Raw genomic sequence first — 27,462 nt, 5'->3', positions numbered from 1 at the left:
AGGGAGGGAGACAAGAGAGGGAGAGAGAGAGAGGCAGGGAGGGAGACAAGAGAGAGAGAGAGAGAGGCAGGGAGGGAGACAAGAGAGAGAGAGAGAGGCAGGGAGGGAGACAAGATAGAGAGAGAGAGAGAGAGGCAGGGAGGGAGGGAGACAAGAGAGAGAGATTGAAAATGAGAGAGCACTGCTTCAATCGAGCCCATGAGCCAGTGCAGAAATCTATCCTCACACACAAGGTCTCATTAATGCAGGAGGGATAGGTTTAACCCCAACCTGGCTACTGAGAGGGGAGGGAAATAAGATGGGGGGGGGGGTGGAAAATAGAGGTTGGTAGGGAGGGAGGAAGGGAGGGGAAAAGAAAGACTGGAAAGTTGTGTGATTTTTTCCCCTCATTCAGACAGAGGGACCTTGGCCAGATTTCTACTAACTGTCCTTTCGAAGGGCTGTCTTACATGACATCACCTGAAACCCTGACTGTGCCATGTGGTGGGGGGGGATTTATTTTTCTCATTAGGATTTCCTCATCTGGGCCATCTGGATTGTTTACTGATAAACTCTAGCAAACACTATAATCCATCTGTGTGTGTGTGTGTGTGTGTGCGCGCGCGTGTGTGTGTGCGCGTGCGTGCGTGCGTGTTCAATACTGGTGTTTGTACAGCAAAGATCACAGAGGAAAGATCATAGAGGATAAGCAAAACACAATTGTTGAATAGAATATAATTAGACACGTTAGACAAATAATCTGGATGACTCATAAAACATGTCATTATGTCAGCAGCGTTATCAGTGTTTTGTGATCAACACCATTACAATATGTACTTTTTAAGGAATCCTTGGACTGGACTGTTTCCTGTTTGTGTTAGTGTGAAAAATAAAGAGAAAGAGAGAGGGAGTGAGTGAGAGCAGGAGAGAGAGAGAGAGAGCAGGAGAGAGAGAGAGAGAGAGAGAGCAACAGGAGGGAGGGAGCAATCTGTGATCTGGGTTACAAGTCAGAAACATCTGTCACACAAAAGGATTTGTTTGATTGGTTGGGCCCATACATCACGCCTGCCTGTCAGTGGCCACTAAATTTATATTCCCCAAGTCACATCCTTTATCAGTGATCATGTAAGGGGGAGGCCTGGGCTGCCAGGGCTGCACAGCCATTTCTTATTCACTTTAACACCACCTTCCCTCGGCCAAAATACCATGAAGCACGGCCCAAAGCATGGGGTTGGGGTTGGTCAGTCCAGCTCTTCAATTATATACAATACCTTCTTCTATTGAACTATAAATAGTCTCGCTCGTACTAATCCTATACTCTTGATCATTATAGAATCATTATATTCTTTGTCTTTTAGATTTATATCATTTTTTTCATCTTTTGATATAATAGATATGTTTGATTATGAGATACAGATAAGCTAATTTTGGTGGGATGTTTGTGGAATAATACTGGTTGGGTTTTACACAATAGCATGTGTTATTTTGTCAAGTGAATGTTTGCGTTGCCAGCTGAAATAGAGACAAACAGTTTTAACCTGATTGGTATAGACATAACAAATAAAGCGTTTCAAATAGTAGAAACCAGCTCTTCCATCTCTCCCTAGTGTGTGTTAGGCAAATTGCTCTATCTGTTATGTGTCTCCTTGGGAAAGCCTTGGTTTGCCAACCATGAGAAAACCACTTCCCGACCATGACCCAACCAACCACATTTGTCTAGAGAACAACAAGAGAACGAAAGAAAAGAAAGGCTGGAATTACTGTGATTCATTACGGGGCTGTTTTTGTCTCAGTCAGGAGGTGAAATTAGGCAGGACGTTGTAAATAGACACAGCAACAATTAGAGCTGCCCTGTGAAGATAGTACTGAACCCCCCCCCCCCCCCCCCCCCCCCCCCCCCCCCCCCCAACACACACACCAATACCCCCCCAGCACACACACACACACACACACACACACCTACACGTTCCTATCTCTCTTCATCACCGACACCGGGGATTAGATTAACCTAGTGTGTTTTGGGGGGTCGCTGATACCATTAGCACCAATTTAGCGTGACCTCTCCGCTCCACTACCTCCATCCAGCAGATAGCAGCTCCAGTCAGTCATCACTGTAATCTATGGCTGCTGTCTTGTCCCTCGTCTGCTGCTGATAGTTGATCAGATTAGGATTAATAGAAACATCTTCGGTAATTACGTATGGATAGGGTGGAGCTGTGTAGCAGCGAAGCTCGCTAGCTGCAATGTCAATTATTATAATGTTTCGCCAAACCATTTATCGGCTAATAGAGCTGTCAGTGCCATAAAATAAAACAGAAGTCTCACCATTGATTTCCACTGGGCTGCGGTGCTCAGCGCTTTATCTCCTATCTGAAGGAAGGAGTGGTCCCGTACAGCGTGACCGGAGAGCGAGGGTATTGATTTTCATAAGGCTGTATTTTGTGAGTATGGAGGAGACAGTAATGAAAGGTTTTAACCTGTGTGTTTGGAGATCTCCACGGCTAGCCAAGGTTGCCAGGTGCTACGCTGCAGATTTCCAGCCTCTGGTGAAAGAAATTGATGAGGATACATCTTTGTCTGATGAGACTAAATGTGTATGGAGGTCTGTGTGTATGTGTGTGTGTGTCCATGTGTGTGTGTCCCGCCAAAGTAACACATATTTTCATGAGATTTAGGTTTCAACCGAGTAAATATTACAAAACTCAGAAACATGCTTCCTGTAGATCGAGTACATAATGCCACGTTGTTTTTTTATCTACCTTGACTATGGAAACCTGAGTGTTCCACTTCTTTTGAATAATCCAGTCCAATGTGCCCAGGGGCATCCAGAGGATGGTATCCCACAATTCCTTTATAGTTCTTTTCTAATCCCCAAAGTCCCAGTAACCTACAGCTAACGAGCCCTCTGTAGACACAGTACAGGGTAGCAGATGGCAGGTAATGGCAGCCCTAACCTCCTGACTGTGTCGCCCATTGAAACCCAAGTGGAAATTTCCGCTGCCAGCCCTCCTCTCACAGCCTACTGCTCACTCCCTGGTTCCCTTTGTCCAGCGCTCAGAGGACTGTGGGGGATTGGCTAGACAGGATATTAATGTGACTCTGGGCCAGTTAGAAGGCTAAATGCCCGGCACAGACATGTTTTATCCTCACCTTGCCTTGGAGGACAAGAAAAAACGGCAAAGCTTATTAGCAGGAACATATATATTTTTTTCTCTCTCTCTCTCTCTCTCTCTCTCTCTCTCTCTCTCTCTCTCTCTCTCTCTCTCTCTCTCTCTCTCTCTCTCTCTCTCTCTCTCTCTCTCTCTCTCTCTCTCTCTCTCTCTCTCTCTCTCTCTCTCTCTCTCTCTCTCTCTCTCTCTCTCTCTCTTTCCTTTTTCTTGTATCTCTCTCTCTTTCTCACTCTCTCCTTTTGTCTTCCTGCCTTCTTTTCCTGTCCTACATCACCTGGACAGAGAGCGCTCCTCCCCTCTTATATCGCCCTGGCCACAGAACCACACAGACACTGACATCTCCTACCTAATCAAGTGGTGGATTATCTTGTTCTGATAAATTGGAGGAGCGTCTCTGTTGAAAGGTCCTTCCTGAAGTACCCCCCTCCCCTTAGTCCAACGGCAGACTGCAGGCTGTAGCCCCGGGGAAAGAAGAACATGGCGGTGTAACGATTTGTGGCAAACCGTACCAATGTTTTGAGGAGGTTGTTTTCTAGAGGAAAGGGTCTTGATGAATCTGAGGCGTTGCCTGCTCACCTGCCTGCCTGCCTCTTTTAAAAAGAGCAAGAGAGGGAAAGAGAGAGGGAGAGAGAGATCCTTTAAGTTATGCTCTCTGCCTTCCTTTGCTCTCCCTCTCTCTGGCTTGATACCCTTGACTTTGAACTGGAGGTTGGATGATATATTTTTCATCCTTCAATGACAGAATTGACAAAAGGCACACCTCTTGAGTTTCCCAGCCATTAAATTCAGATTGAGCCAGGCTTTATGCAAAAAAAATTATTGTGGAAAGATGGCGGGCTATTCTCCTCTTGTTAGATTGACCTTCATGTTATACCTGCTACTTACGAGGAAATTAGGCACAAGGTATTCCTTGCGATTCTCTCTCCACCCCTCTGGACTTCTATATCTACTGGTGTTTATAATGTTGTGGGTGATAGTGCTTAGCCATAAATGATACAGGGAAGATGATATGAGATACAAATGCAAGACCCTGTCATATTTTTTTAATAATATTTAACCAGGCAAGTCAGTTAAGAACAATGTCTTATTTACAATGACGGCCTACCCCGGCCAAACCCTAACCCAGACGACACTGGGCCAATTGTGTGCCGCCCTATGGGACTCCCAATCACGGCCGGTTGTGATACAGCCTGGAATTGAACCAGGGTCCATAATGACACCTCTAGCACTGAGATGCAGTGCCTTAGACCGCTGTACCACGCGGGAGCTCCTTTGGTTCTTGCAGTCTGGCTATGAGAAGAGGGGTGTTGTAAGTCCGTGGTGGAGGGGTGACTTCTTCGAAACGTCCCCATAAAACATGAATGTGTCTCCGGGTGTTTTCTAATAGGCTAGCCCCTCATTTAGATTCATTTAGTACCACAGCTGGAGCCCTGGACCCAACATCACATCAATACTATTCAAATTATGCAGAGTCATGGTCGTACTAGGGCTCTGTGCTGTATACTGCATGGATGTCTATTTCTTTAACCTACACTTGGCTACACATAGAACTCAAGGCTCATAAAAATAATCTTTGGGTACCTGTGTTATTGTTTACCATTTCAATTCCTTAATGTCGTTCTTTCTCTGTCTTTATTTTTCCCTCTCTTTTAGGAGAACCCGTACATGTGTAACAATGAATGTGATGCCGAAAACGAGGACCTGGCCCACCCACCGGAGCTCATGTTCGATTTCGAGGGCCGCAACCCCACAACCTTCTGGCAGTCCAGTTCCTGGAAGAAGTACCCCAAAGCCCTCCTGGTCAATATCACACTGTCGTGGAGCAAAACCATCGAGCTGACCGACGACATCGTGGTCACCTTTGAGTCAGGCCGCCCGGAACAGATGGTTCTGGAGAAATCTCTGGACTACGGTAAGACCTGGCAACCCTACCAGTTCTACGCCACAGACTGTCTGGACGCTTTCACCATGGATGCCAAGACTGTCCAGGACCTGACCCAGCACACTCTCCTAGACATCATCTGCACTGAGGAATACTCCAGGGGCTACGTGTGGAAGTATGACAAGACGGTGCGCTTCGAGATCAAGGACCGCTTTGCACTGTTCGCCGGACCACGGCTCCACAACATGGCGTCCCTCTACGGTCAGTTAGACACCACCAAGAACCTGAGAGACTTCTTCACCATTACAGACCTGAGGGTCCGGCTCCTCCGACCAGCCACAGGGGCCACCATGGTAGACGAGAACAACCTGTCCAGATACTTCTACGCCATCTCTGACATCAAGGTCCAGGGAAGGTAAGCTCTCACAATACATTTTTACTACTTTGTTTTCCGTCGCAGCAGAGGTTGACTGGGTTCACATGTTATTTACTATGTTATGTGTCTTGGTATGTGGCTACAGTGCATATTAGGATCAAGTCACTATTGCCAAATTATATTTCCTGCACTTGAATGAGTGCATATTAATGCATGTGTGATTCTGGACAGAAGGATGGATACAGCAGGGTTCAATTAGATAGAAATGAAGGTAATTGAGGTAGATATGTACTGTACATATAGGTAGGGGTAAAGTGACTAGGCAACAGGATATGTAATAGACAGTAACAGCAGCGTATGTGATGAGTCAAAAGAGTTAGTGTAAAACGGGTCGATGCAGATAGACCGGGTAGCTATTGTTTAACTATTTAACTATTTAACTATTTAGCAGTCTTATGGCTTGGTGGTAGAAGCTGTTTAGGGTCCTGTTGGTTCCAGATTTGATGCATCGCTACCACTTGCCGTACGATAGCAGAGAGAACAGTCTATGACTTGGGTGGCTGGAGTCTTTGAATATATTTTGGGCCTTCCTCTGACACCGCCTGGTATAGAGGTCCTGGATGGAATGTTGCTCGGCCGCAGTGATGTACTGGGCCGTGCACACAACTCTCTGTAGCGCCTTGCAGTTGAATGCCAAGCAGTTGCCATACCAAGCGGTGATGCAGCCAGTCAAGATGCTCTCAATGGTGCAGCTGTAGAACTTTTTGAGGATCTGAGGGCCCATTCATCTTATCAGCCTCCTGAGGGGGAAGAGGCATTGTCATGCTCTCTTCATGTGTTGGTGTGTGTGGACCATGATAATTCCTCTCAACCCTCTCCACTACAGACCCGTCGATGTGGATGGGGGCATGCTCCGCCCTCCATTTCCTGTAGTCCACGATCAGCTCCTTCGTCTTGCTGACATTGAGGGAGAGGTTGTTATCCGCGCACCACACTAACAGGTCTCTGACCACCTCCTTGTAGGCTGTCTCATCGTTGTCGGTGATCAGGCCTATCACATTTAATGATGGTGTTGGAGTCGTGCGCAGGTACACAGTCTTGGGGGAAGAGGGAGTACAGGAGGTGACTAAGCACGCAACCCCGAGGGGCCCTGTGTTGAGGGTCAGCGTGGCGGATGTGTTGTTGCCTACCCTCACCACCCGGGGGAGGCCCGTCAGGAAGTCCAGGATCCAGTTGCAGAGGGAGGTGTTGATTTTTTATTACGTTTTTTTAATTTGGTATTTATTATGAGAGACAATACAGACAAACAAGTAGAGGGCAAAACACACACTGATCCCCTAACACATCAAACCCACCACAACCCCCCATGCTCCAACAGAGCTCCACCCCAATACCAGACGTAAAGGGGCATGACATAGAACTGGAGCAATATAATCAAATAACGAAAAACAAAGATATAATCAAACAGAAAGGAGAGAAGAGTAAAGATAGGGATACAAATTCTAATTTAGGTTATTTGATGGCGTTGTGAAATTAGCTAGGTCCATGTCTCCTAAAAAGAAAGGGTGCCAGATATTATGACATGTATTTGCAGATCCAATAATGAAACAGCACATTTTCTCTAGCTTGAGATGTTGCATGACTTACTTCTTTAACCTGGCAAGTCAGTTAAGAACTAATTCTTATTTACAATGACGGCCTAGGAACAGTGGGTTAACTGCCTTGTTCAGGAGCAGAACAACAGTTTTTTTTAACTTCTTGAGCCATTTCGACTTTGTAAAAATGAGTTCCCAAATTAAACTGCCTCGTACTCAATTCTTGCTCGTACAATATGCATATTATTATTACTATTGGATAGAAAACACTCTCTAGTTTCTAAAACCGTTTGAATTATTTCTCTGAGTGAAACAGAACTCATTCTGCAGCACATTTCCTGTCAGGGAGTGAGATTTCAGAAATCGAGGTCCCTGTTCTGAGGTCAGTTTATAAGTCCCCATGTAAGCCATCGGGCTACATGCACTGCATACGTCTTCCTCTAGATGTCAGTAAGCGGGGAGAATTTGAATGGAGTGGATTGCGCAATCTGGGACCCTATATAAGACCGTGGAACGGAAGTACCGTCCTTTTCAACGGTGCGCCTGGCGCAAGAAGACATCACAATGGCGTCCTGCAAACGCTTTCGTTTTAGTAGTTCTATATCTCCGGTCATGTTTTTATTCGTTATAGGTGTTAAAGACATCATAAGGTAGTTAATTTAAACCGACTTATAGCAGTTTATAGCAGTTTATTGCGATTTTCTGGGATTTCTTTGTCATGCGCTTTCACGAGTTGGACACGTCTCCAGTGGGTGGCTATCGTTAGCTGCTATTTCGACAGGAGAAGAGGACATCTTTCAACCCAAAGACGATTGTTCTGGAGAAAGGACACCTTGCCCAAGATTCTGATGGAAGCTCAGCTAATAGTAAGCAGTCTTTATGCTGTTAATTCGTACTTATGTTGACAAATGTCAAATAATAATTCCGCCATGAATTTCGGTGCGTCTCGCTTTAGCGCACGCTGTATGCTTGAAGTAACGTTAATTTTAAAAATGTAACCCAGCGATTGCATTAAGAACTAATTTGTCTTTCAATTGCTGTCCAACCTGTATTTTTTTAGTCAAGTTTATGAATAGTTTTCGATTAGAATAGGTGCCTCTCCAAGATGGCGCCGGACAGATTGCTTGAGGTTTTGGACACTATTCTCATTGTATAAGCACGATTTGTGCCGCTAAATATGCACATTTTCGAACAAACTCTATATGCATTGTGTAATATGATGTTATAGGACTGTCATCTGAAGAATTCTGAGAAGGTTAGTGAAAAAATTAATATATTTTGGTGGTTTATACGTTATCGCTATTTTTGCCTTGAATCAATGCTGTTGTGATGTTTGCTATTGTGGTAAGCTAATATAACGCTATATTGTGTTTTCGATGTAAAACACTTAGAAAATCTGAAATATTGGCTGGATTCACAAGATCTGTGTCTTTCATCTGCTGTACGCTGTGTATTTTTAAGAAATGTTTTATGATGAGTAATTAGGTAATACACGATGGTCTCTGTAGTTATTCTAGTCGCTTTGGTGAGAGTTGTGATGGTGGCTGCAATGGTAAACTATGATTTATACCTGAAATATGCACATTTTTCTAACAAAACATATGCTATACAATAAATATGTTATCAGACTGTCATCTGATGAAGTTGTTTCTTGGTTAGTGGCTATTTATATCTTTATTTGGTCGAATTTGTGATAGCTACTGATGGAGTAAAAAAATGGTGGAGTAAAAAAGTGGTGTCTTTTGCTAACGTGGTTAGCTAATAGATTTACATATTGTGTCTTCCCTGTAAAACATTTTAAAAATCAGAAATGATGGCTGGATTCACAAGATGTGTATCTTTCATTTGGTGTCTTGGACTTGTGATTTCATGAACATTTTATTATATGATATCCCTGTGGCTTTAGGCTAGGCTATGCTAGTCAGCTTTTTTGATGGGGGGATCCCGGATCCGGGTTTGGGAGGTGTTAGAGGTTAACTTGTCAGCTCAGGGACTCGATCTAGCAACCTTTTGGTTACTGGCGCAACGCTCTAACCACTTGGCTACCTGCCCCCCCTTTATACAATGGCTAAAAGTAGGAGGGAACCCATCCTTCAACTTCAGAAATAGAAGACGTGTAGCTAGAAGAGTAGTACATTCCGGCATGTTGCCCATAGAACTGTTTAGAGGGGCCTCCTGTGGTGCCACTCCATAGAACTGTTTAGAGGGGCCTCCTGTGGAGCCACTCTGAACAATGACACAAAGCAGAATGTTCTAGAGGCCTTTACTGTACCATAGAAAACGTCCAAAAAATTGACATCCAGGTAAAATGTCACAGAAGCTGACGTTTTTCTCAATACATTGCAGTAAATTGGAAAAGATGAGTGTCACAGGCTGGACGTTTTTCTCAATACATTGCAGTCAATGGAAAAAGATGAGTGTCACAGGGTCGATGTTGATCTCAGTACATTGGGTTCAATGGGAAAACATGAGTGTCAAAGGTTTGACTTTTATGGCAATACATAGTAGTCAATGGGAAAAGATAAGCATCAACCAATTCACTGACTGTCTCTGTCTTTCTCACGCTCTACCTCCTCTTTATCCCCCCTAATTCTCTCCTTTCTACCTCCCCTTCTTTCATCCCCTCCACCCTCTTCCCCTCTCTCTCCTCTCTCTCCCTCCTCTTCCCTCAATTCTCTCTCCCTCCTTCTTTCCCTCCCTCCACTTCCTCTTATCTCTCTCTCCCCCTCCCTCCTCTCTCTCCCCATCCCTTCTTCACTGTCTCCCTCCCTCTCTGTCTCCCCTTCCCTTACTCCCCCCTTCTCTCTCTCCCTCCTTCCCCTCTATTCTCTCTCCCTCCTTGTTTCCCTGCCTCCCACTTCTCTCATTTCTCGCTCTCTCTCCTCTCTCCCACCTATCTGTCAGTCGACTCTCTCTCTCCCCTCCCTCCTCCCTCTCACCCTCCCATCCTTCACCCTCTCCCTCTCACTCTCCTCTCTCTCCCTTTCCCTCACTCCTTCTTTCCGTCCCTCCCCTTCCTCTCCATCCTCTCTCCCCATCCCTCCTTCACCCTCTCCCTCCCCCCTCACTCTTCACTTTTTTCCCTCTCCTCCCCCTCTATTCTCTCTCCTTCCTTCTTTCCCTGCGTTCTCCACCTCATCTCTCTCTCCCTCCTCTCCCCCACAGACAGGCCAACAGACAGACAGACAGGCAGATTTGATTTGATTTATTAGAATCCCCATTAGCCGACACCAACGGCGACAGCTGGTCTTACTGGGGTCCGACACATAACGAAAAAGACATTACAGACAAAAGGAAATTTACATACATTTAAAAACATTGACATGTAGTGTGTGTGTCCATCTAGCAGTCACACATACAGTACCAGTCAAACGTTTGGACACAACTACTCATTCAGGTTTTTCTTTATTTTTACTATTTTCTACACTGTAGAATAATAGTGAAGACATCAAAACTATGAAATAACACACATGGCATCATGTAGTAAGTGTCAAACAAATCAAAATATATTTTATATTTGAGAATGCCAATAGTGTGCAAAGCTGTCATCAAGGAAAAGGGTGGCTACTTTGAAGAATCTAAAATATACAATATATTTTTATTTGTTAAACACTCTTTTGGTTACTACATGATTCCATATGACTATGCAAACAATTTGGAATTTCCAGCACATTAATGTTTGTAATAAAACAAGAAGTGCCGCAGCGGAATGACTTTACAAAACACATACAGTAAGATCTCTAAGCATTACAAGGATATGACTCTGAATATATACAGGCACACCTGTCTGTCTCTTCTATAGATGATATATCCTTCCTTGTATTGTTACTGCTGTATCATCAAATGAATTGTGCCTTCGGAAAGTATTCAGACCCCTTGACTTTTTCCACAGTTTGTTTTACGTTACAGCCTATTTCTAAAATGGATTACATTTTTATAAATCCTCAGCAATCTACACACAATACCCCATAATGACAAAGCGAAAACAGGTTTTTCGAAAATTTTGAACTTTTATTCAAAATAAAAAACAGAAATACCTTATTTACATACAGTTGAAGTCGGAGGTTTACATACACTTAGGTTGGGGTCATTAAAACTAATTTTTCAACCAGTCCACAAATTTCTTGTTAACAAACTATAGTTTTGGCAAGTCGGTTAGGACATTTTTCCAACAATTGTTGACAGACAGATTATTTCACTTATAATTCACTGTGTCACAATTCCAGTGGATCAGAAGTTTACATACACTAAGTTGACTGTGCCTTTAAACAGCTTGGAAAATTCCAGAAAATTATGTCATGGCTTTAGAAGCTTCTGATAGGCTAATTGACATCATTTGAGTCAATTGGAGGTGTACCTGTGGGTGTATTTCAAGGCCTACCTTCAAACTCAGTGCCCCTTTGCTTGGAAAATAAAAAGAAATCAGCCAAGACCTCAGAAAAAAAATTCCACAAGTCTACAAGCAATTTCCAAACGCCTGAAGGTACCACGTTCATCTGTACGAACAATAGTACGCAAGTATAAACACCATGGGACCACGCAGCCGTCATACCGCTCAGGAAGGAGACGCATTCTGTCTCCTAGAGATGAACGTACTTTGGTGCGAAAAGTGCAAATCAATCCCAGAACAACAGCAAAGGGCCTTGTGAAGATGCTGGAGTAAACGTGTACAAAAGTATCTGTATCCACAGTAAAACGAGTCCTATATCTACATACCTGAAAGATCGCTCAGCAAGGAAGAAGCCACTGCTCCAAACCGCCATAAAAAAGCCAGACTAAGGTTTGCAACTGCACATGGGGACAAAGATCGTACTTTTTGGAGAAATGTCCTCTGGTCTGATGAAACAAAAATAGAACTGTTTGGCCAACATGACCATCATTATGTTTGGAGGAAAAAGGGAGAGGCTTGTAAGCCGAAGAACACCATCCCAAGCCTGAAGCACGGGGGTGGCAGCATCATGTAGTGGGGGGTGCTTTGCTGCAGGAGGGACTGGTGCACTTCACAAAATAGATGGCATCTTGAGGAAAGAAAATGATGTGGATATATTGAAGCAACATCTCAAGACATCAGTCAGGAAGTTGTAGTTGGAGACAGCCGATTTTTTTTAAATGGAATATCTTCATAGGCGTACAGAGGCCCATTATCAGCAATTATCACTTCTGTGTTCCAATGGCACGTTGTGTTAGCTAATCCAAGTTTATAATTTTAAAAGGCAAATTTATTGTTAGAAAACCCTTTTGCAGTTATATTAGCACAGCTGAAAACAGTTGTGCTGGTTAAAGAAGCAATAAAACTGGCCTTCTTTAGATTAGTTAAATATATGGAGCATCAGCATTTGTGGGTTTGATTATAGGCTCAAAATGGCTCATCAGTCTATTCTTGTTCTGAGAAATGAAGGCTGTTCCATCCGAGAAATTACCAAGAAACTGAAGATCTTGTACACCGCTTTGTACTACTCCCTTAACAGAACAGCGCGTACATTAGTGTCTAGTTTGAGAAACAGATGCCTCACAAGTCCTCAACTGGCAGCTTCATTAAATAGTACCCGCAAAACACCAGTCTCAACATCAACAGTGAAGAGGCGACTCCGGGATGCTAGAAGGCCAGCATCCCGGAGTCGCCTCTTCACCGTTGACTTTGAGACTGGTGATGTTGAGACAGGAACTTGACCAGTATTGGCCTGGGCCTGTAACTTGGGCCGGTGGTGGATTTTCCAGGCTTGTGGGTGCGCTCCACCTCAATATTCCTGTGGTCCATCTTCAGTTTCTCCAAGATATTTTTTTATTTTAATTTTAATTTCACCTTTATTTAACCAGGTAGGCCAGTTGAGAACAAGTTCTCATTTACAACTGCGACCTGGCCAAGATAAAGCAAAGCAGTGCGACAAAAACAACAACACAGAGTTACACATAAACAAACGTACAGTCAATAACACAATAGAAAAATCTATGTACAGTGTGTGCAAATGTAGAAGAGTAGGGAGGTAAGGCAATACATAGACCATAGAGGCGAAATAATTACAATTTAGCATTAAAACTGGAGTGATAGGTGTGCAGATGATGGTGTGCAAGTAGAGATACTGGGGTGCAAAAGAGCCAGAGAATGAATAACAATATTGGTATGAGGTAGTTGGGTGTGCTATTTACAGATTGGCTGTGTACAGGTACAGTGATTGGTAAGCTTCTCTGACAGCTGATGCTTAAAGTTAGAGAGGGAGATTTAAGACTCTAGCGTCAGTGATATTTGCAATTCGTTCCAGTTATTGGCAGCAAAGAACTGGAACTAAAGGCGGCCAAAGGAAGTGTTGTCTTTGGGGATGACCAGTGAACTATACCTGCTGGAGCGCGTGCTACAGGTGGGTGTTGCTATGGTGACCAGTGAGCTGAGATAAAGCAGGGCTTTACCTAGCAAAGACTTATAGATGATCTGGAGCCAGTGGGTTTGGCGACGAATATGTAGTGAGGGCCAGCCAACAAGAGCATACAGGTCGCAGTGGTGGGTAGTATATGGGGCTTTGGTGACAAAACGGATGGCACTGTGATAGACTACATCCAGTTTGCTGAGTAGAGTGTTGGAGGCTATTTTGTAAATGACATCGCCGAGGTCAAGGATCGGTAGGATAGTCAGTTTTACGAGGGTATGTTTGGCAGCATGAGTGAAGCAGGCTTTGTTGCGAAATAGGAAGCCGATTCTAGATTTAATTTTGGATTGTAGATGCGTAATGTGAGTCTGGAAGGAGAGTTTACAGTCTAACCAGACACCTAAGTATTTGTAGTTGTCCACATATCCTAAGTCAGAACCGTCCAGAGTAGTGATGCTACTCGGGCGGGCGGGTAAGGGAAGCGATCGGTTGAAGAGCATGCATTTAGTTTTACTAGCAGTTGGAGGCCACGGAAGGAGTGTTGTATGGCATTGAAGCTCGTTTGGAGGTGTGTTAACACAGTGTCCAAAGAAGGGCCAGGTGTATACAGAATGGTGTCGTCTGTGTAGAGGTGGATCAGAGAATCACCAGCAGCAAGAGCAACATCATTGATATATACAGAGAAAAGAGTCGGCCCGAGAATTGAACCCTGTGGCACCCCCATAGTGACTGCCAGAGATCCGGACAACAGGCCCTCCGATTTGACACACTGAACTCTATCTGAGAAGTTGTTGGTCACCAGGCGAGGCAGTCATTTGAGAAACCAAGGCTATTGAGTCTGCCGATAAGAATGCGGTGATTGAAAGCCTTGGCCAGGTCGATGAAGACGGCTGCACAGTACTTTATCGATGGTGGTTATGATATCATTTAGGACCTTGAGCGTGGCTGAGGTGCACCCATGACCAGCTCGGAAACCAGATTGTATAGTGGAGAAGATACGGTGGGATTCGAAATGGTCGGTGATCTGTTTGTTAACTTGGCTTTCGAAGATTTTAGAAAGGCAGTGCAGGATGGATATAGGGCTATAACATTTTGGGTCTAGAGTGTCTCCCCCTTTGAACAGGGGGATGACCGCGGCAGCTTTCCAATCTTTAGGGATCTCAGATGATACGGAAGAGAGGTTGAACAGGCTAGTAATAGGGGTTGCAACAATTTCGGCTGATAATTTTAGAAAGAGCGGGTCCAGATTGTCTAGCCCAGCTGATTTGTAGGGATCCAGATTTTGCAGCTCTTTCAAAACATCAGCTGTCTGGATTTGGGTGAAGGAGATGCGGGGGGGGGGGGGGGGGGGGGGGGGGGAGCTTGGTCAAGTTGCTGCAGGGGGTGCTGAGCTGTTGGCCGGGGTAGGGGTAGCCAGGTGGAAAGCATGGCCAGCCGTAGAAAAATGCTTATTGAAATGATCGATTATCATAGATTTATTCCTAGCCTCAGTGCAGTGGGCAGCTGGGAGGAGGTGCTCTTATTCTCCATGGACTTAAAATTAGTGCTACAGGATGCAAATTTCTGTTTGAAAAACCTAGCCTTAGCTTTCCTAACTGACTGAGTACATTGGTTCCTGACTTCCCTGAAAAGTTGCATATCGCGGGGGCTATTCGATGCTAATGCAGAACGCCACAGGATGTTTTTGTGCTGGTCAAGGGCAGTCAAGTCTGGGGTGAACCAAGGGCTATATCTGTTCTTAGTTCTACATTTTTTGAATGGGGCATGCTTATTTAAGATGTCGAGGAAAGCACTTTTAAAGAGCAACCAGGCATCCTCTACTGATGGGATGAGGTCGATATCCTTCCAGGATACCCGGGCCAGGTCTATTAGAAAGGCCTGCTTGCTGAAGTGTTTTAGGGAGCATTTGACAGTGATGAAGGGTGGTCGTTTGACCACGGACCCATCACGCATGCAGGCAATGAGGCAGTGATCTCTGAGATCCTGGTTGAAGACAGCAGAGGTGTATTTCGAGGGCAAGTTGGTCAGGAGGATATCTAAGAGGGTGCCCATGGTTACGGATTTAGGGTTGTACCTGGTAGGTTCCTTAATAATTTGTGTGAGATCGAGGGCATCTAGCTTAGATTGTAGGACGACCGGGGTGTTAAGCATATCCCAGTTTAGGTCACCTAACAGTACGAACTCTGAAGATAGATGGGGGGGCAATCAATTCCCATATGGTGTCCAGGGCACAGCTGGGGGCTGAAGCAGCAACGGTGAGAGACTTGTTTCTGGAAAGGTGGATTTTTAAAAGTTGAAGCTTGAATTATTTGGGCACAGATCTGGATAGTATGACAGAACTCTGCAGGCTATCTCTGCAGTATATTGCAACTCCAAACCCTTTGGCAGTTCTACCTTGTCGGAAGACTTTATAGTTAGGGATGGAAATTCCAGGACTTTTAGTGGCCTTCCTAAGCCATGATTCAGACACAGCTAGGGCATCAGGGTTGGCAGAGTGTGCTAAAGCAGTGAATAAAACAAACTTAGGGAGAAGGCTTCTAATGTTAACATGCATGAAACCAAGGCTTTTATGGTTACAGAAGTCAACAAATGAGAGCGCCTGGGGAATGGGAGTGGTGCTGGGGGCTGCAGGGATTAACCCAGAGGAGGAGTAGGATAAGGGTACGGCTAAAGGCTATAAGAACCGGTCGTCTAGTGAGTTCGGAACAGAGAGTAAAAGGAGCAGATTTCTGGGCGCGGAAGAATAGATTCAAGGCATAATGTACAGACAAGGGTATGGTAGGATGTGAGTACAGTGGAGGTAAACCTAGGCATTGAGTGATGATGAGAGAGGTTTTGTCTCTAGAGGCACCAGTTAAGCCAGGTGAGATCACCGCATGTGTGGGGGGTGGAACGAAAGGGCTATCTAAGGCTTATTGGGCAGGGCTAGTGGCTCTACAGTGAAATAAGACGATAATCACTAACCAAAACAGCAATAGACAAGGCATATTGACATTAGGGAGAGGCTTGTGAAGCCGAGTGATCGTAGGGTCCAATGAGTAGCACTAGATGAGTCAGGGAGCCAATTCCGTAGTCGCTGCTACGCTAGGCGAGCTGGAGACACGGCGATTCAGACAGCTAGCGGGCCGGGGATAGCAGATGGGCATCTGGCGACATCGCAACAGAAGAGCCTGCTGAGACCCCCCTCGGACGGTTACGTCGGCAGACCAGTCATGATGGATCGGCGTGGCACCGTGTCAACCAGTAAAGGGTCCAGGCCAATTGGCAAAAGAGGTATTGTAGCCCAAGAATTGACTGGTGGACCTCTTTGGCTAGCCGGGAGATAGGCCTAGCTCAAGGCTAGCTCCAGGCTAACTGGTGCTTGCTTCAGGACAGAGACGTTAACCAGGAGTAGCCACTCGGAGAGCAGCTATCTAGCTGCAATGATCCGGTGTAAAGGTTCAGAGCTTGCGGTAGGATTATTCTTTCTTTTTTTTAACTAGGCAAGTCAGTTAAGAACAAATTCTTATTTTCAATGACGGCCTAGGAACAGTGGGTTAACTGCCTTGTTCAGGGGCAGAACGACAGATTTTTACCTTGTCAGCTCGGGGATTCGATCTTGCAACCTTTCGGTTACTAGTTCAATGCTCTAACCACTAGGCTACCTGCCGCACCGAATCCGGAGATGTGGTAGAGAAAAAGCAGTCCGATATGCTCTGGGCTGATATCGCGCTGTGCAGACTGGCAGGAATTGACAGGGTTGAGGCTGGCCGATGTCTGAGTTAACGGTGAGGACCGCTAGCAGTGGCTAACTGACTACTAGCTAGTAGCTAGTTAGCTGGCTAGCTTCTGAAGGGGGTTCCTGTTCTAAAGTATAAAAATAGCAGATCCGTACCACATTGGGTGAGGCCGGTTGCAGGAGAGTATATTCAGTCCGTAGATGGAAAGTAAGATTAAAATATATACTAAATATATACGAAGACAATTATATATACATGGGACAAGACAAAGACACTGCTACGCCGTGATTGATAACAACATTTGGAAAGATTAAACCTTTTTATCACTTACAAACTGCCCATATGACCCCCAATTAAGCCATTTCCTGTAATCGCAGGAAATTCAATGTACTGGTCGTACATTGTATATATGACCTACTGGTCGTACATCGTACAGCTCAATTGCAGTCATGGTTATGTGAGGGCATCGTTAAGTTTTCACTGTGAATGTTAATTTCACATGGTCAGATGTAGGCTTGCGTTCATCAGGAGCGTCTGTTTATGTCACTCAAATGCACATTAACTTCAGTTCAGGCTTCAAATGAGGCCATGTAGTGGGGGGAGGGGTACATTCATTAATTGTGACCGACCGCTTTGATTCAGTCTTGTGTAGCAACATTTGAAATGTTTTTTTTACATTGGATAATAGCAGAGACACAGAGCTACAAAATGGTATATCATACACTGTATTTGTCTCTAAGATACGAATAATAAGATCATACATGTAATGTTAGCTAGGGAGCCAGCCAGCTAACGTTAGCTAGGTATCTAATTGTACACTTTAACTTGAAATGAAAACAACTTTCTGTCTAAATTAGAAACGTGTAATATCTGAAAATGTAGCTAGCTAGACTATCTTACCCGTATACATCATGGTTGGACGCTTCTCCCTGTCACGGATGCCATGGTTGCCCTTAGTTTGAAGATGTAATCCGGAGACAGGTGTTTTCTCCATCTCCTTAGCCATCATACTCTAATTCCACTGATTTCAAAACACTGTCCTCCAGAAAGTGGAGAGCAACACTTATGCAGTTCTACTAAGCAATGTATTTTTTTTAAAGCCGCATTTGACAGGATTACTTACAAATAGACAGAAGCGTGCTATATACCATTCCGAACACATCTCTCGACATGTCAGGCCCATTCATTCTCTCAGTCAATCATGGCTAGCGGGAAGGTTGCTGACTTTTTCTGTGGCTTAACCGACTATGCTCGTAATTTAACCATTTTATTCGTATTTACAGATGGCATACAGTTTGTATGCACATGAAAGGCACATGAAAGTTCACATATTCCAGAAGGCATTTCTGCCAAAAAAAACGCATTTTGATAAAAAAGAATAAGATGACTTTCAAATGGCTCTCGTGTGAAGTAGTGACCCGCGACATAGGCCTAGTTTTCTGAAACGTGTCCCAATTGTTAATTGGATTAATGGGTTATGTCTAGGCCCTAACCCTAATCCTAGCTTCATATCAACTTCCGGCTCAACCTTAACCCTAACCCTAGCTTCATGTCCAGAACCCGGTGTAACTCTAAACCTAGCCATAACCCTAACCCTAGCCCTCATCTTGGCTCAGCTCTTGGAGTTAGGGTGGGGCCGGGATGTGGACAAGAAGTTAGTGTTATGGTTATGGCTAGGGTTAGGTTTAAACCAAGATGTGAACATGAAGCTATGGTTAGGGTTAGGTTTAGGGTTCAATTTAAAGTTTGTCTGTCTACCTGCCTGCCTGTCTGTCTGTCTGTCTGTCTGTCTGTCTGTCTGTCTGTCTGTCTGTCTGTCTCTCTGTCTGTTGGTCTGTGAGTGAATATGTCTGTCTGTCTGTCTGAGTCTTTCAACAATTTATCCATTGCAGCTCTATCACCAACTTTTGCCTTGAATGCAAGGTGTTAATTTATGCGCCAAATACCCTTGATGCGTATCTATGTGTCAATATCCTGTCTGTGTGGGTGGGAAAGTGGGCTCCCGAGTGGGGCGGTGGCCTAAGGCACTGCATCTCAGTGCAAGAGGCGTCACTACAGTCCCTGGTTTGAATCCAGGCTGTATCACATCCGGCCGTGATTGGGAGTCCCATAGGGCGGCGCACAATTGGCCCTGTGTCGTCTGGGTTTGGCCGGGGTAGGCCGTCATTGTAAATGAGAATTTGTTCTCAACTGACTTGCCTAGTTAAATAAAGTGGTGGGAGTAAGGCGAGAGGGGGAGAGAGGGAGATAGGAGGGTGTCATGTTTGTGATGCTATTCTCTATGCATCCATATTGTGACCCTAATCTTCCCCCATTGAATGCATTGTATTCACTAAGGCATCAATCCCGTGACACTAATCTTTTCCCATTGACTACAATTTATTGACATAAGATTCAATTGGTTGACGTGTTTCTTTTCCCATTGACTGCTATGAATTGAGAAAAACGTCAACCCTGTGACACTCATCTTTTCCCATTGACTGCAATGCACTGAGAAAAAGTACTGTGACGGTTAACCTTTTTGCAAAAATGTGCCAGGGTGACGTTTTCAGGCTGATAATGGGCTGAGTCTATATCTAATGATCTTTAAGTGTTCTAAGGCTGTCAGCTTCCTTAATTAACAAAGTTCCTCTCAGCTCTCTAGCTAACACACTACTTTAATTTGGAGAGCAGCAACCGGCTCAGCTGTTTCTTAGCTGATGGAAGGTAGATCAGAGGTAGAAGCATCGGAATGCGTCGTGTCACCACACTGGTTCTAATTAGTGTTTGATTTATGATGTCTCCGGAGAGGCATACAACAACATAAACACAAGATGATATTAGTCTGTTAGCAGAGTTACAGAGCTACACAATGTTTTCCCTGTGTCTTTATGCAGTAAAAATAGTTGAAGAGTTGCTGGGGTTTTGACTGAACAGCTGTTTTACACTCCATGGTTTAATTACACTCTACAATTTAACTTAACTATGGTTAAAGGGGAAACAAATGCTTAATTGCATGACGGATCACAGAGAAGTATGCAGAGCAGTGGAACTGGAGCATAACGGCTGCTTTTGGATATTGAAGTGGGTGCCTCATCATTTAGACTTTAAACTGTACTGTGAAGTATGGCACTTATAGTGATTCTCATTGGTGTGCTTAAAAGCATTTAAACCAGTTTAATAGTGGATTCCAGGAAACAGAAAGCAGGGTACTCTGTAGCTCACTCTAGTGATATAGTGGTACATATAGCCTGGCCGTGTAGCCTGGCCATATAGCCTGGCCATGTAGCCTAGGCATGGGGTGTAAGCGAGTCTGATTTTGAATGTCTTACATAGGAAATTGCATTTTTGACTCTTTTTTGTGTGACCAGAAAGGTTACTTGAGCGGGGAGACTGCCTAGTAGACTCATTCCTCATTTCGACACAATGGTTGGCTATCCCGAGGACCTTCACCCACTTTTCCAGAGCTTGGCCCCGGAGGACGGGGAAGGGGACCTCGTCATCGACGAAGACGATGGCGAGATTATGACCGAACTCCTCCAGCGCAAGCCGTAACCTCTAGGCCTTCCACCCCTAGTGAGGCATCGATGGCAGATGACAGATATTCACTCATTGATTTCTGCAAACAGGCAGCGACCAGACTACGTATTGAGTGGGCCGAACCAGCATGCGGCGGCAATGCAGAGAGGGACTGCTATGATTGGAGGAAACTCCCCTCTTGCACCGTCCCAGGCAAGCAACTCTTCCAAGCTATCCCAGCTTGCATGGCGGAAGCCAAACGCAATTGGGACAAAACCCTTTACAGCTAAGGTCCAAAACAGACTTTTTGCCAGTATGAATGTCAAGGACATGGAGGAGCTGGATCTCAGAAATCCAACGGTGGTCAAGCCGTCACTGACCAACCAATTCAACCCCAGTGCCTCGTCATTCTGCGTCTATCTACCGAAAGGTCCATGTGTCTGCCGCACGTTGAACATTACGTCCCTACTACTGGCTTACCAGGATGATATGATGCTAGAGATGCATAATCTCCTATCGATCGACTAGCCTAACCTAGACCTTTGGGATGTGATCTGTGTCGTCAAAGACCTCAACCTCCAAGCCTCCAGCCTCCATGCTTTGCCATGAGCCTTCCAGTGGTACGGGAGAGTGCCTTGATGCTTCTTTCGAGCTGAAGGAACTGTTTGAGCCAGCTTTCGCCGCCACGCGGCAGAAATGCAAGCTTTGAAAGAAGTAGGGCGAAGCCTTCAACTTCCGCCTGCCCCGTAGACCCAGGAATCGTGGCTACCCAGCCTACCCCTCCATGAGCCAAGGCTTCGTGGTAGGGAATGGGCAATTCACTGGCACCAGGGCTATCCGCGGGAAGCCTCCAGCGACGCAGCGGGCATCGACTTCACTGTTCGGATAACCAAGTAGACGCATCTAGGTCCCGCCCATTTGATTCCTCTGCTGGGAAGAAGGGGCGCCCGACATAGGGGTACGTCCCCTGCAGCAGGGAGTGGCAGCCAACAGTTCATCCCATTTTCTGACCTGCCACCTTTCGGGTGGAGCATAGACCACCCCCCCACCCCCACACACACACACATCTGTGCACCTAAAACCCTTCCCTTTGTGCAGCGACGCATTTTCACTCACAAGGAAGACGGAGGGAATCGCCACCAAGCACTGTCCTCAGGTGCCAGTGTGTCAACACTGCCCTTTGCAATATCCAGATGTCATGCGGAGGACACAGAGCACTGAGTATGAGAGACTTCCAGTGCTGCGTGTTTGCACAACGTCTGTGTACACGGCGTCACCTCAATCATCAGATAAAGGTGACCTCCGCATGTCTCGTCACTGGAAGAGTCCCTCGATCTTCGTTCTTGGCACTGCCGAATGGGTAGAGGCAATAAGGAAAGTGGTAACAATGGATGTGTCACTCACGGGCTGGGGCGCAGTGCACGAAGGAAATGCTATAAACTGAGTGTGGACCCCACAACTCTGCATTGCTCATATAAATTACCTCGAATTGCTGACAGTGGTTCTTTCACTGAAATACGTTCTACCCTCTCTTCGGAAGTGTCACGTCTTGATCCGAACAGCCAATACTACTGTGGTGGCATACATCAAACGTGTTTTTGAGAAGTGGTGTGACCAAAAACATAATTCCTTACCAATGCTCTGTATCCATTGTTGTATGCTTTCTGCAGGACCTTTTGGACAGAGGGAAGACTTTCTCCACTGTTAAGGTCTATCTAGCAGCTACAGTTGAAGTCAGAAGTTTACATACACTTAGGTTGGAGTCATTAAAACTTGTTTCTCAACCATTCCACAAATTTCTTGTTAACAAACTATAGTTTTGGCAAGTCGGTTAGGACATCTACTTTGTGCATGACACACTAAATTTTTCAAAAAATTGTTTACAGACAGATTATTTCACTTATAATTCACTGTATCACATTCCAGTGGGTCAGAAGTTTACACTAAGTTGACTGTGCCTTTAAACAACTTGGAAAATTCCAGAAAATGATGTCATGGCTTTAAAAGCTTCTGATAGGCTAATTGACATCATTTGAGTCAATTGAAGGTGTACCTGTGGATGTATTTCAAGGCCTACCTTCAAACTCAGTGCCTCTTTGCTTGACACCATCAAAAGAAATCAGCCAAGACCTCAGAAAAATAATTGTAGACCTCCACAAGTCTGGTTCATCCTTGGGAGCAATTTCCAAACGCCTGAAGGTACCACGTTCATCTGTACAAACAATAGTAGGTAAGTATAAACACCATGGGACCACGCAGCCATCATACCGCTCAGGAAGGAGACGTGTTCTGTCTCCTAGAGATTAATGTATTTTGGTGCGAAAAGTGCAAATCAATCCCAGAACAACAGCAAAGGGCCTTGTGAAGATACTGGAGGGAACAGGTACAAAAGTATCTATATCCACAGTAAAACGAGTCCTATATCGACATAACCTGAAAGGCCGCTCAGCAAGGAAGAAGCCACTGCTCCAAACCGCCATAAAAAAGCCATACTAAGGTTTGCAACTGCACATGGGGACTAAGATCGTACTTTTTGGAGAAATGTCCCCTGGTCTGATGAAACAAAAATAGAACTGTTTGGCCATAGTGACCATCATTATGTTTGGAGGAAAAAGGGGGAGGCTTGCAAGCCAAAGAACACCATCCCAACCGTGAAGCACGGGGGTGGCAGCATCATGTTGTGGGGGTGCTTTGCTGCAGGAGGGACTGGTGCACTTCACAAAATAGATGGCATCATCAGGATGGAAAATAATGTGGAAAAATTTAAGCAACATCTCAAGACATCAGTCAGGAAGTTAAACTTGGTCGCAGATGGGTCTTCCAAATGGACAATGACCCCAAGCGTACTTCCAAAGTTGTGGCTTAAGGACAACAAAGTCGAGGTATTGGAGTGACCATCACAAAGCAGTGGGCAGAACTGAAAAAGCGTGTGCGATCAAGGAGGCCTACAAATCTGACTCAGTTACACCAGCTCTGTCAAGAGGAATGGAACAGAATTCACCCAACTTATTGTGGGAAGCTTGTGGATGGCTACCTGAAACAAGTTAAACAATTTAAAAGCAATGCTACCAAATACTAATTGAGTGTATGTAAACATCTGACCCACTGGGAATGTGATGAAAGAAATAAAAGCTGAAATAAATCATTCTCTCTACTATTATTCTGACATTTCACATTCTTAAAATAAAGTGGTGATCCTAACTGACCTAAGACAGGGACTTTTTACTAGGATTAAATGTCAGGAATTGTGAAAAACTGAGTTTAACTTCTAGTTCCTCCCAAACCCGGATCCGGGAGCACCCCCGTCAGTAAAAAAGCTGACTAGCATAGCCTAGCATAGCGTCACAAGTAAATAGTAGCATCTAAATATCATTAAATCACAAGTCCAAGACACCAGATGAAAGATACACATCTTGTGAATCCAGCCATCATTTCTGATTTTTAAAATGTTTTACAGGGAAGACACAATATGTAAATCTATTAGCTAACCACGATAGCAAAAGACACAACTTTTTTTGTCCACCATTTTTTTCCTGCATAGGTAGCTATCACAATTTCGACCAAATAAAGATATAAATAGCCACTAACCAAGAAACAACTTCCTCAGATGACAGTCTGATAACATATTTATTGTATAGCATATGTTTTGTTAGAAAAATGTGCATATTTCAGGTATAAATCATAGTTTACCATTGCAGCCACCATCACAACTCTCACCAAAGCAACTAGAATAACTACAGAGACCATCGTGTATTACCTAATTACTCATCATAAAATATTTCTTAAAAATACACAGCGTACAGCAAATGAAAGACACAGATCTTGTGAATCCAGCCAATATTTCAGATTTTCTAAGTGTTTTACAGCGAAAACACAATATAGCATTATATTAGCTTACCACAATAGCCAGAAACACAACACCATTTACCAGCAGCAAAGGTTAGCGATCGTAACAAACAGGCAAAAGATATATAATTTTTGACTAACCTTGATATTCTTCATCAGATGACAGTCCTGTAACATCATATTACACAATGCATATAGGGTTTGTTTCGAAAATGTGCATATTTAGCGGCACAAATCGTGGTTATACAATGTGATTAGTGGCCAAAACTTCAAGCAATCTGTCCGGCGCCATCTTGGAGAGGCACCTATTCTAATCGATAAGTAATCATAAACTTGACAAAAAAATACAGGTTGGACAGCATTTGAAAGATACATTAGTTCTTAATGCAACCGCTGTGTTAGATTTTTAAAATTAACGTTACTGCGCAATACAGCGTGCGCTAAAGCGAGACCGCACCGAAATTCATGGCGGAATTATTATTTGACATTTGTCAACATAAATACGAATTAACAGCATAAAGACTGCTTACTATTAGCTGAGCTTCCATCAGAATCTTGGGCAAGGTGTCCTTTCTCCAGAACAATCGTCTTTTGGTTGAAAGATGTCCTCTTCTCCTGTAGAAATAGCAGCTAACGATAGCCACCCACTGGAGAGGTGTCCAACTCGTGAAAGCGCGTCACAAAGAAATTCCAGAAAATCGCAATAAACTGATATAAACTGCTATAAGTCGGTTTAAATTAACTACCTTATGATGTCTTTAACACCTATAACGAATAAAAACATGACCGGAGATATCGAACTGCTAAAACGAAAGCTTTTGCAGGACGCCATTGTGATGTCCCTCTTGCGCCAGGCGCCCCGTTGAAAAGAACGGTACTTCCGTTCCATGAGCCTTTATAGTGTCCCAGATTGTGCAATCCACTCCATTCAAATTCTCACCGCTTACTGACATCTAGAGGAAGGCGTATGCAGTGCATGTAGCCCCGTAGCTTACATGGGGACTTATAAACTGACCTCAGAACAGGGACCTCGATTTCAGAAATCTCACTTCCTGACAGGAAATGTGCTGCAGAATGAGTTCTGTTTCACTCAGAGAAATAATTCAAACGGTTTTAGAAACTAGAGAGTGTTTTCTATCCAATAGTAATAATAATATGCATATTGTACGAGCAAGAATTGAGTACGAGGCAGTTTAATTTGGGAACGTAATTATTACAAAGTCCCAACAGCACCCCCTATTGAGAAAAGGTTAAATGTATTTGGCTAAGGTGTATGTAAACTTCCGACTTCAACTGTATCTTAGCCTGTTAAATAGCCTTTGACAAGAACACGGTGGGGAAACACCCCTCGTTATGTTGTTTCATGAAGGGTTTCTTATATCCAGTTCCCAAGCCTTTAGTCCCGTAATGGGATGTTTATATTGCGCTTGAGGTTATGGAAAGCATGGAGATGCAATATCTCTCATTTAAGACCACTATACTGGTCACCCATGTGTCAGCAAAGCGAGCAAGCTACGTGCACTGTCAGTTCCCAATTCATGCCTCCAGTTTTCCTTGGGCTTTTCCAAGCTTACCTTGTTGCCCAACCCTGCCTTTATGTCTATGGTTAGAGGACGAGAGCTTTGCCCAAGCGCAAGCAACTCTTTGTGTCCTTTGTGTTTTCTCGTCAACAGTTGTCATATTGGATCGTGGAAGCTATTAAATTGGCCTATATTAGCAAGGGGTTCCAGCCTCCAGATGTCCTGAGGGCTCACTCCACCAAAAGTATGTTTGGGCTCTGTTCAAGGGCATTCCTTACAGGAGATTTGCGATCCGGCTTGTTGGGCATCCCCTCATACTTTCATGAGGTTCTACCAACTAGACGTCACTTCACCTTCATTGGCGCGCACTGTCCTCAGTGTGGGTCTCTCTGAAGGTTGATACATGAGACTGCCTGGCTTCGGAGAGCATGTACCATACGGGAGATGGCCATACCCCACTTGTGAGACATCTAAACTAATAATTAAATGTGAACTTAAGGTGACTTGCGGCACACAGTGGGAGCGATTCTGCATAGCCAGGGAGGTTGGATCCATCTGGCGTCAGTCACTGGGATGGACTTCTCCAATCGCTAGGATAAGACGGGAGAGACCTGAGAGATCCCAGTCTTTTTTTATCCAGCACACTGAGAGACAAAGGAATAGAGCCTTAGTGATATTACAAGCTGCCAAAGTAGGTCAGTGGAAGAAAGAGAACGAGAGAACGAAACAGAGAACAGAGAGAATGGTTGGAGAAGTGCACCTCTTGTCTGGTTCTGCAATGCATACTAAACGTTGTTTTGTGGATACAGCATGCGTTATTCATGGCTGGTTTTCATTATATTTAATTATGAATGACAACGAGACCAAAGGCGTTGAGGAGGCAGGATCGATACACAACATTCAAAATCAAAACGAAGCGTGGAGTCATGAGATAATGTGAATAATTCATGCCGGCGATTGACTGAAATTAATTTGTCACCCTTGCAATGTTACTGTATCACCAGCAGGAAAATACTTGTGGGCAAAGAGAGGAGAGGAGAGGCGGAAGGACATTTTCTAATTACGTACTCCCTGACTGACATATTAGGTATTTTTCTCTCTTTCTCTTTGTTTCTCTCCATGCACTTTGTCTGTCTCTGTGTCTCTGTCTCTGTCTCAGTCTCTTTCTCTCTCTATCTCTCTTTCTCTCTCTCTCTCTCGTTCTCTCTTTCCATCTATCTATCTCTCTCTTTCTCTCTCTCTCTCTCTCTCTCTCTCTCACTCTCTCTCTCTCTCTCTCTCACTCTCTCTCTCCTATGTTGTGATCAATAGGTTGTAATTAAAGGCATAGAGGATGCAGTCTTCGGAAGGATCTGTGTACTGCAGCAGAGGGAGGGAGGCTGACTACTGTAACAGCAGAGGGAGGGTAGCTGTTGCCTGTAACAGCAGAGGGAGGGTTGCTGTTTCATGTAACAGCAGAGGGGTAGGTGTATTACTCCTCTAACAGCAGAGGGAACAGCAGAGGGAGGGTGGTGG

General features: G+C 44.5%; 1 protein-coding gene across 1 annotated transcript in view; it reads left to right on the top strand.

Moving 5' to 3' along the window:
- The window catches only part of LOC120027675 (netrin-G1-like), a 139,059-nt gene that overhangs the window by 41,905 nt on the left and 69,692 nt on the right, over positions 1-27,462 (top strand). The window contains exon 2 of the mRNA XM_038972670.1: positions 4,803-5,446. Coding sequence (XP_038828598.1) covers positions 4,803-5,446 — 644 coding nt within the window. The remainder of the gene's footprint in view (positions 1-4,802; positions 5,447-27,462) is intronic.

Source organism: Salvelinus namaycush, chromosome 33 (genome assembly GCF_016432855.1).
Source record: "Salvelinus namaycush isolate Seneca chromosome 33, SaNama_1.0, whole genome shotgun sequence".
Lineage (NCBI taxonomy): Eukaryota > Metazoa > Chordata > Actinopteri > Salmoniformes > Salmonidae > Salvelinus > Salvelinus namaycush.
This window is presented reverse-complemented; position numbering and strand designations above follow the sequence as displayed.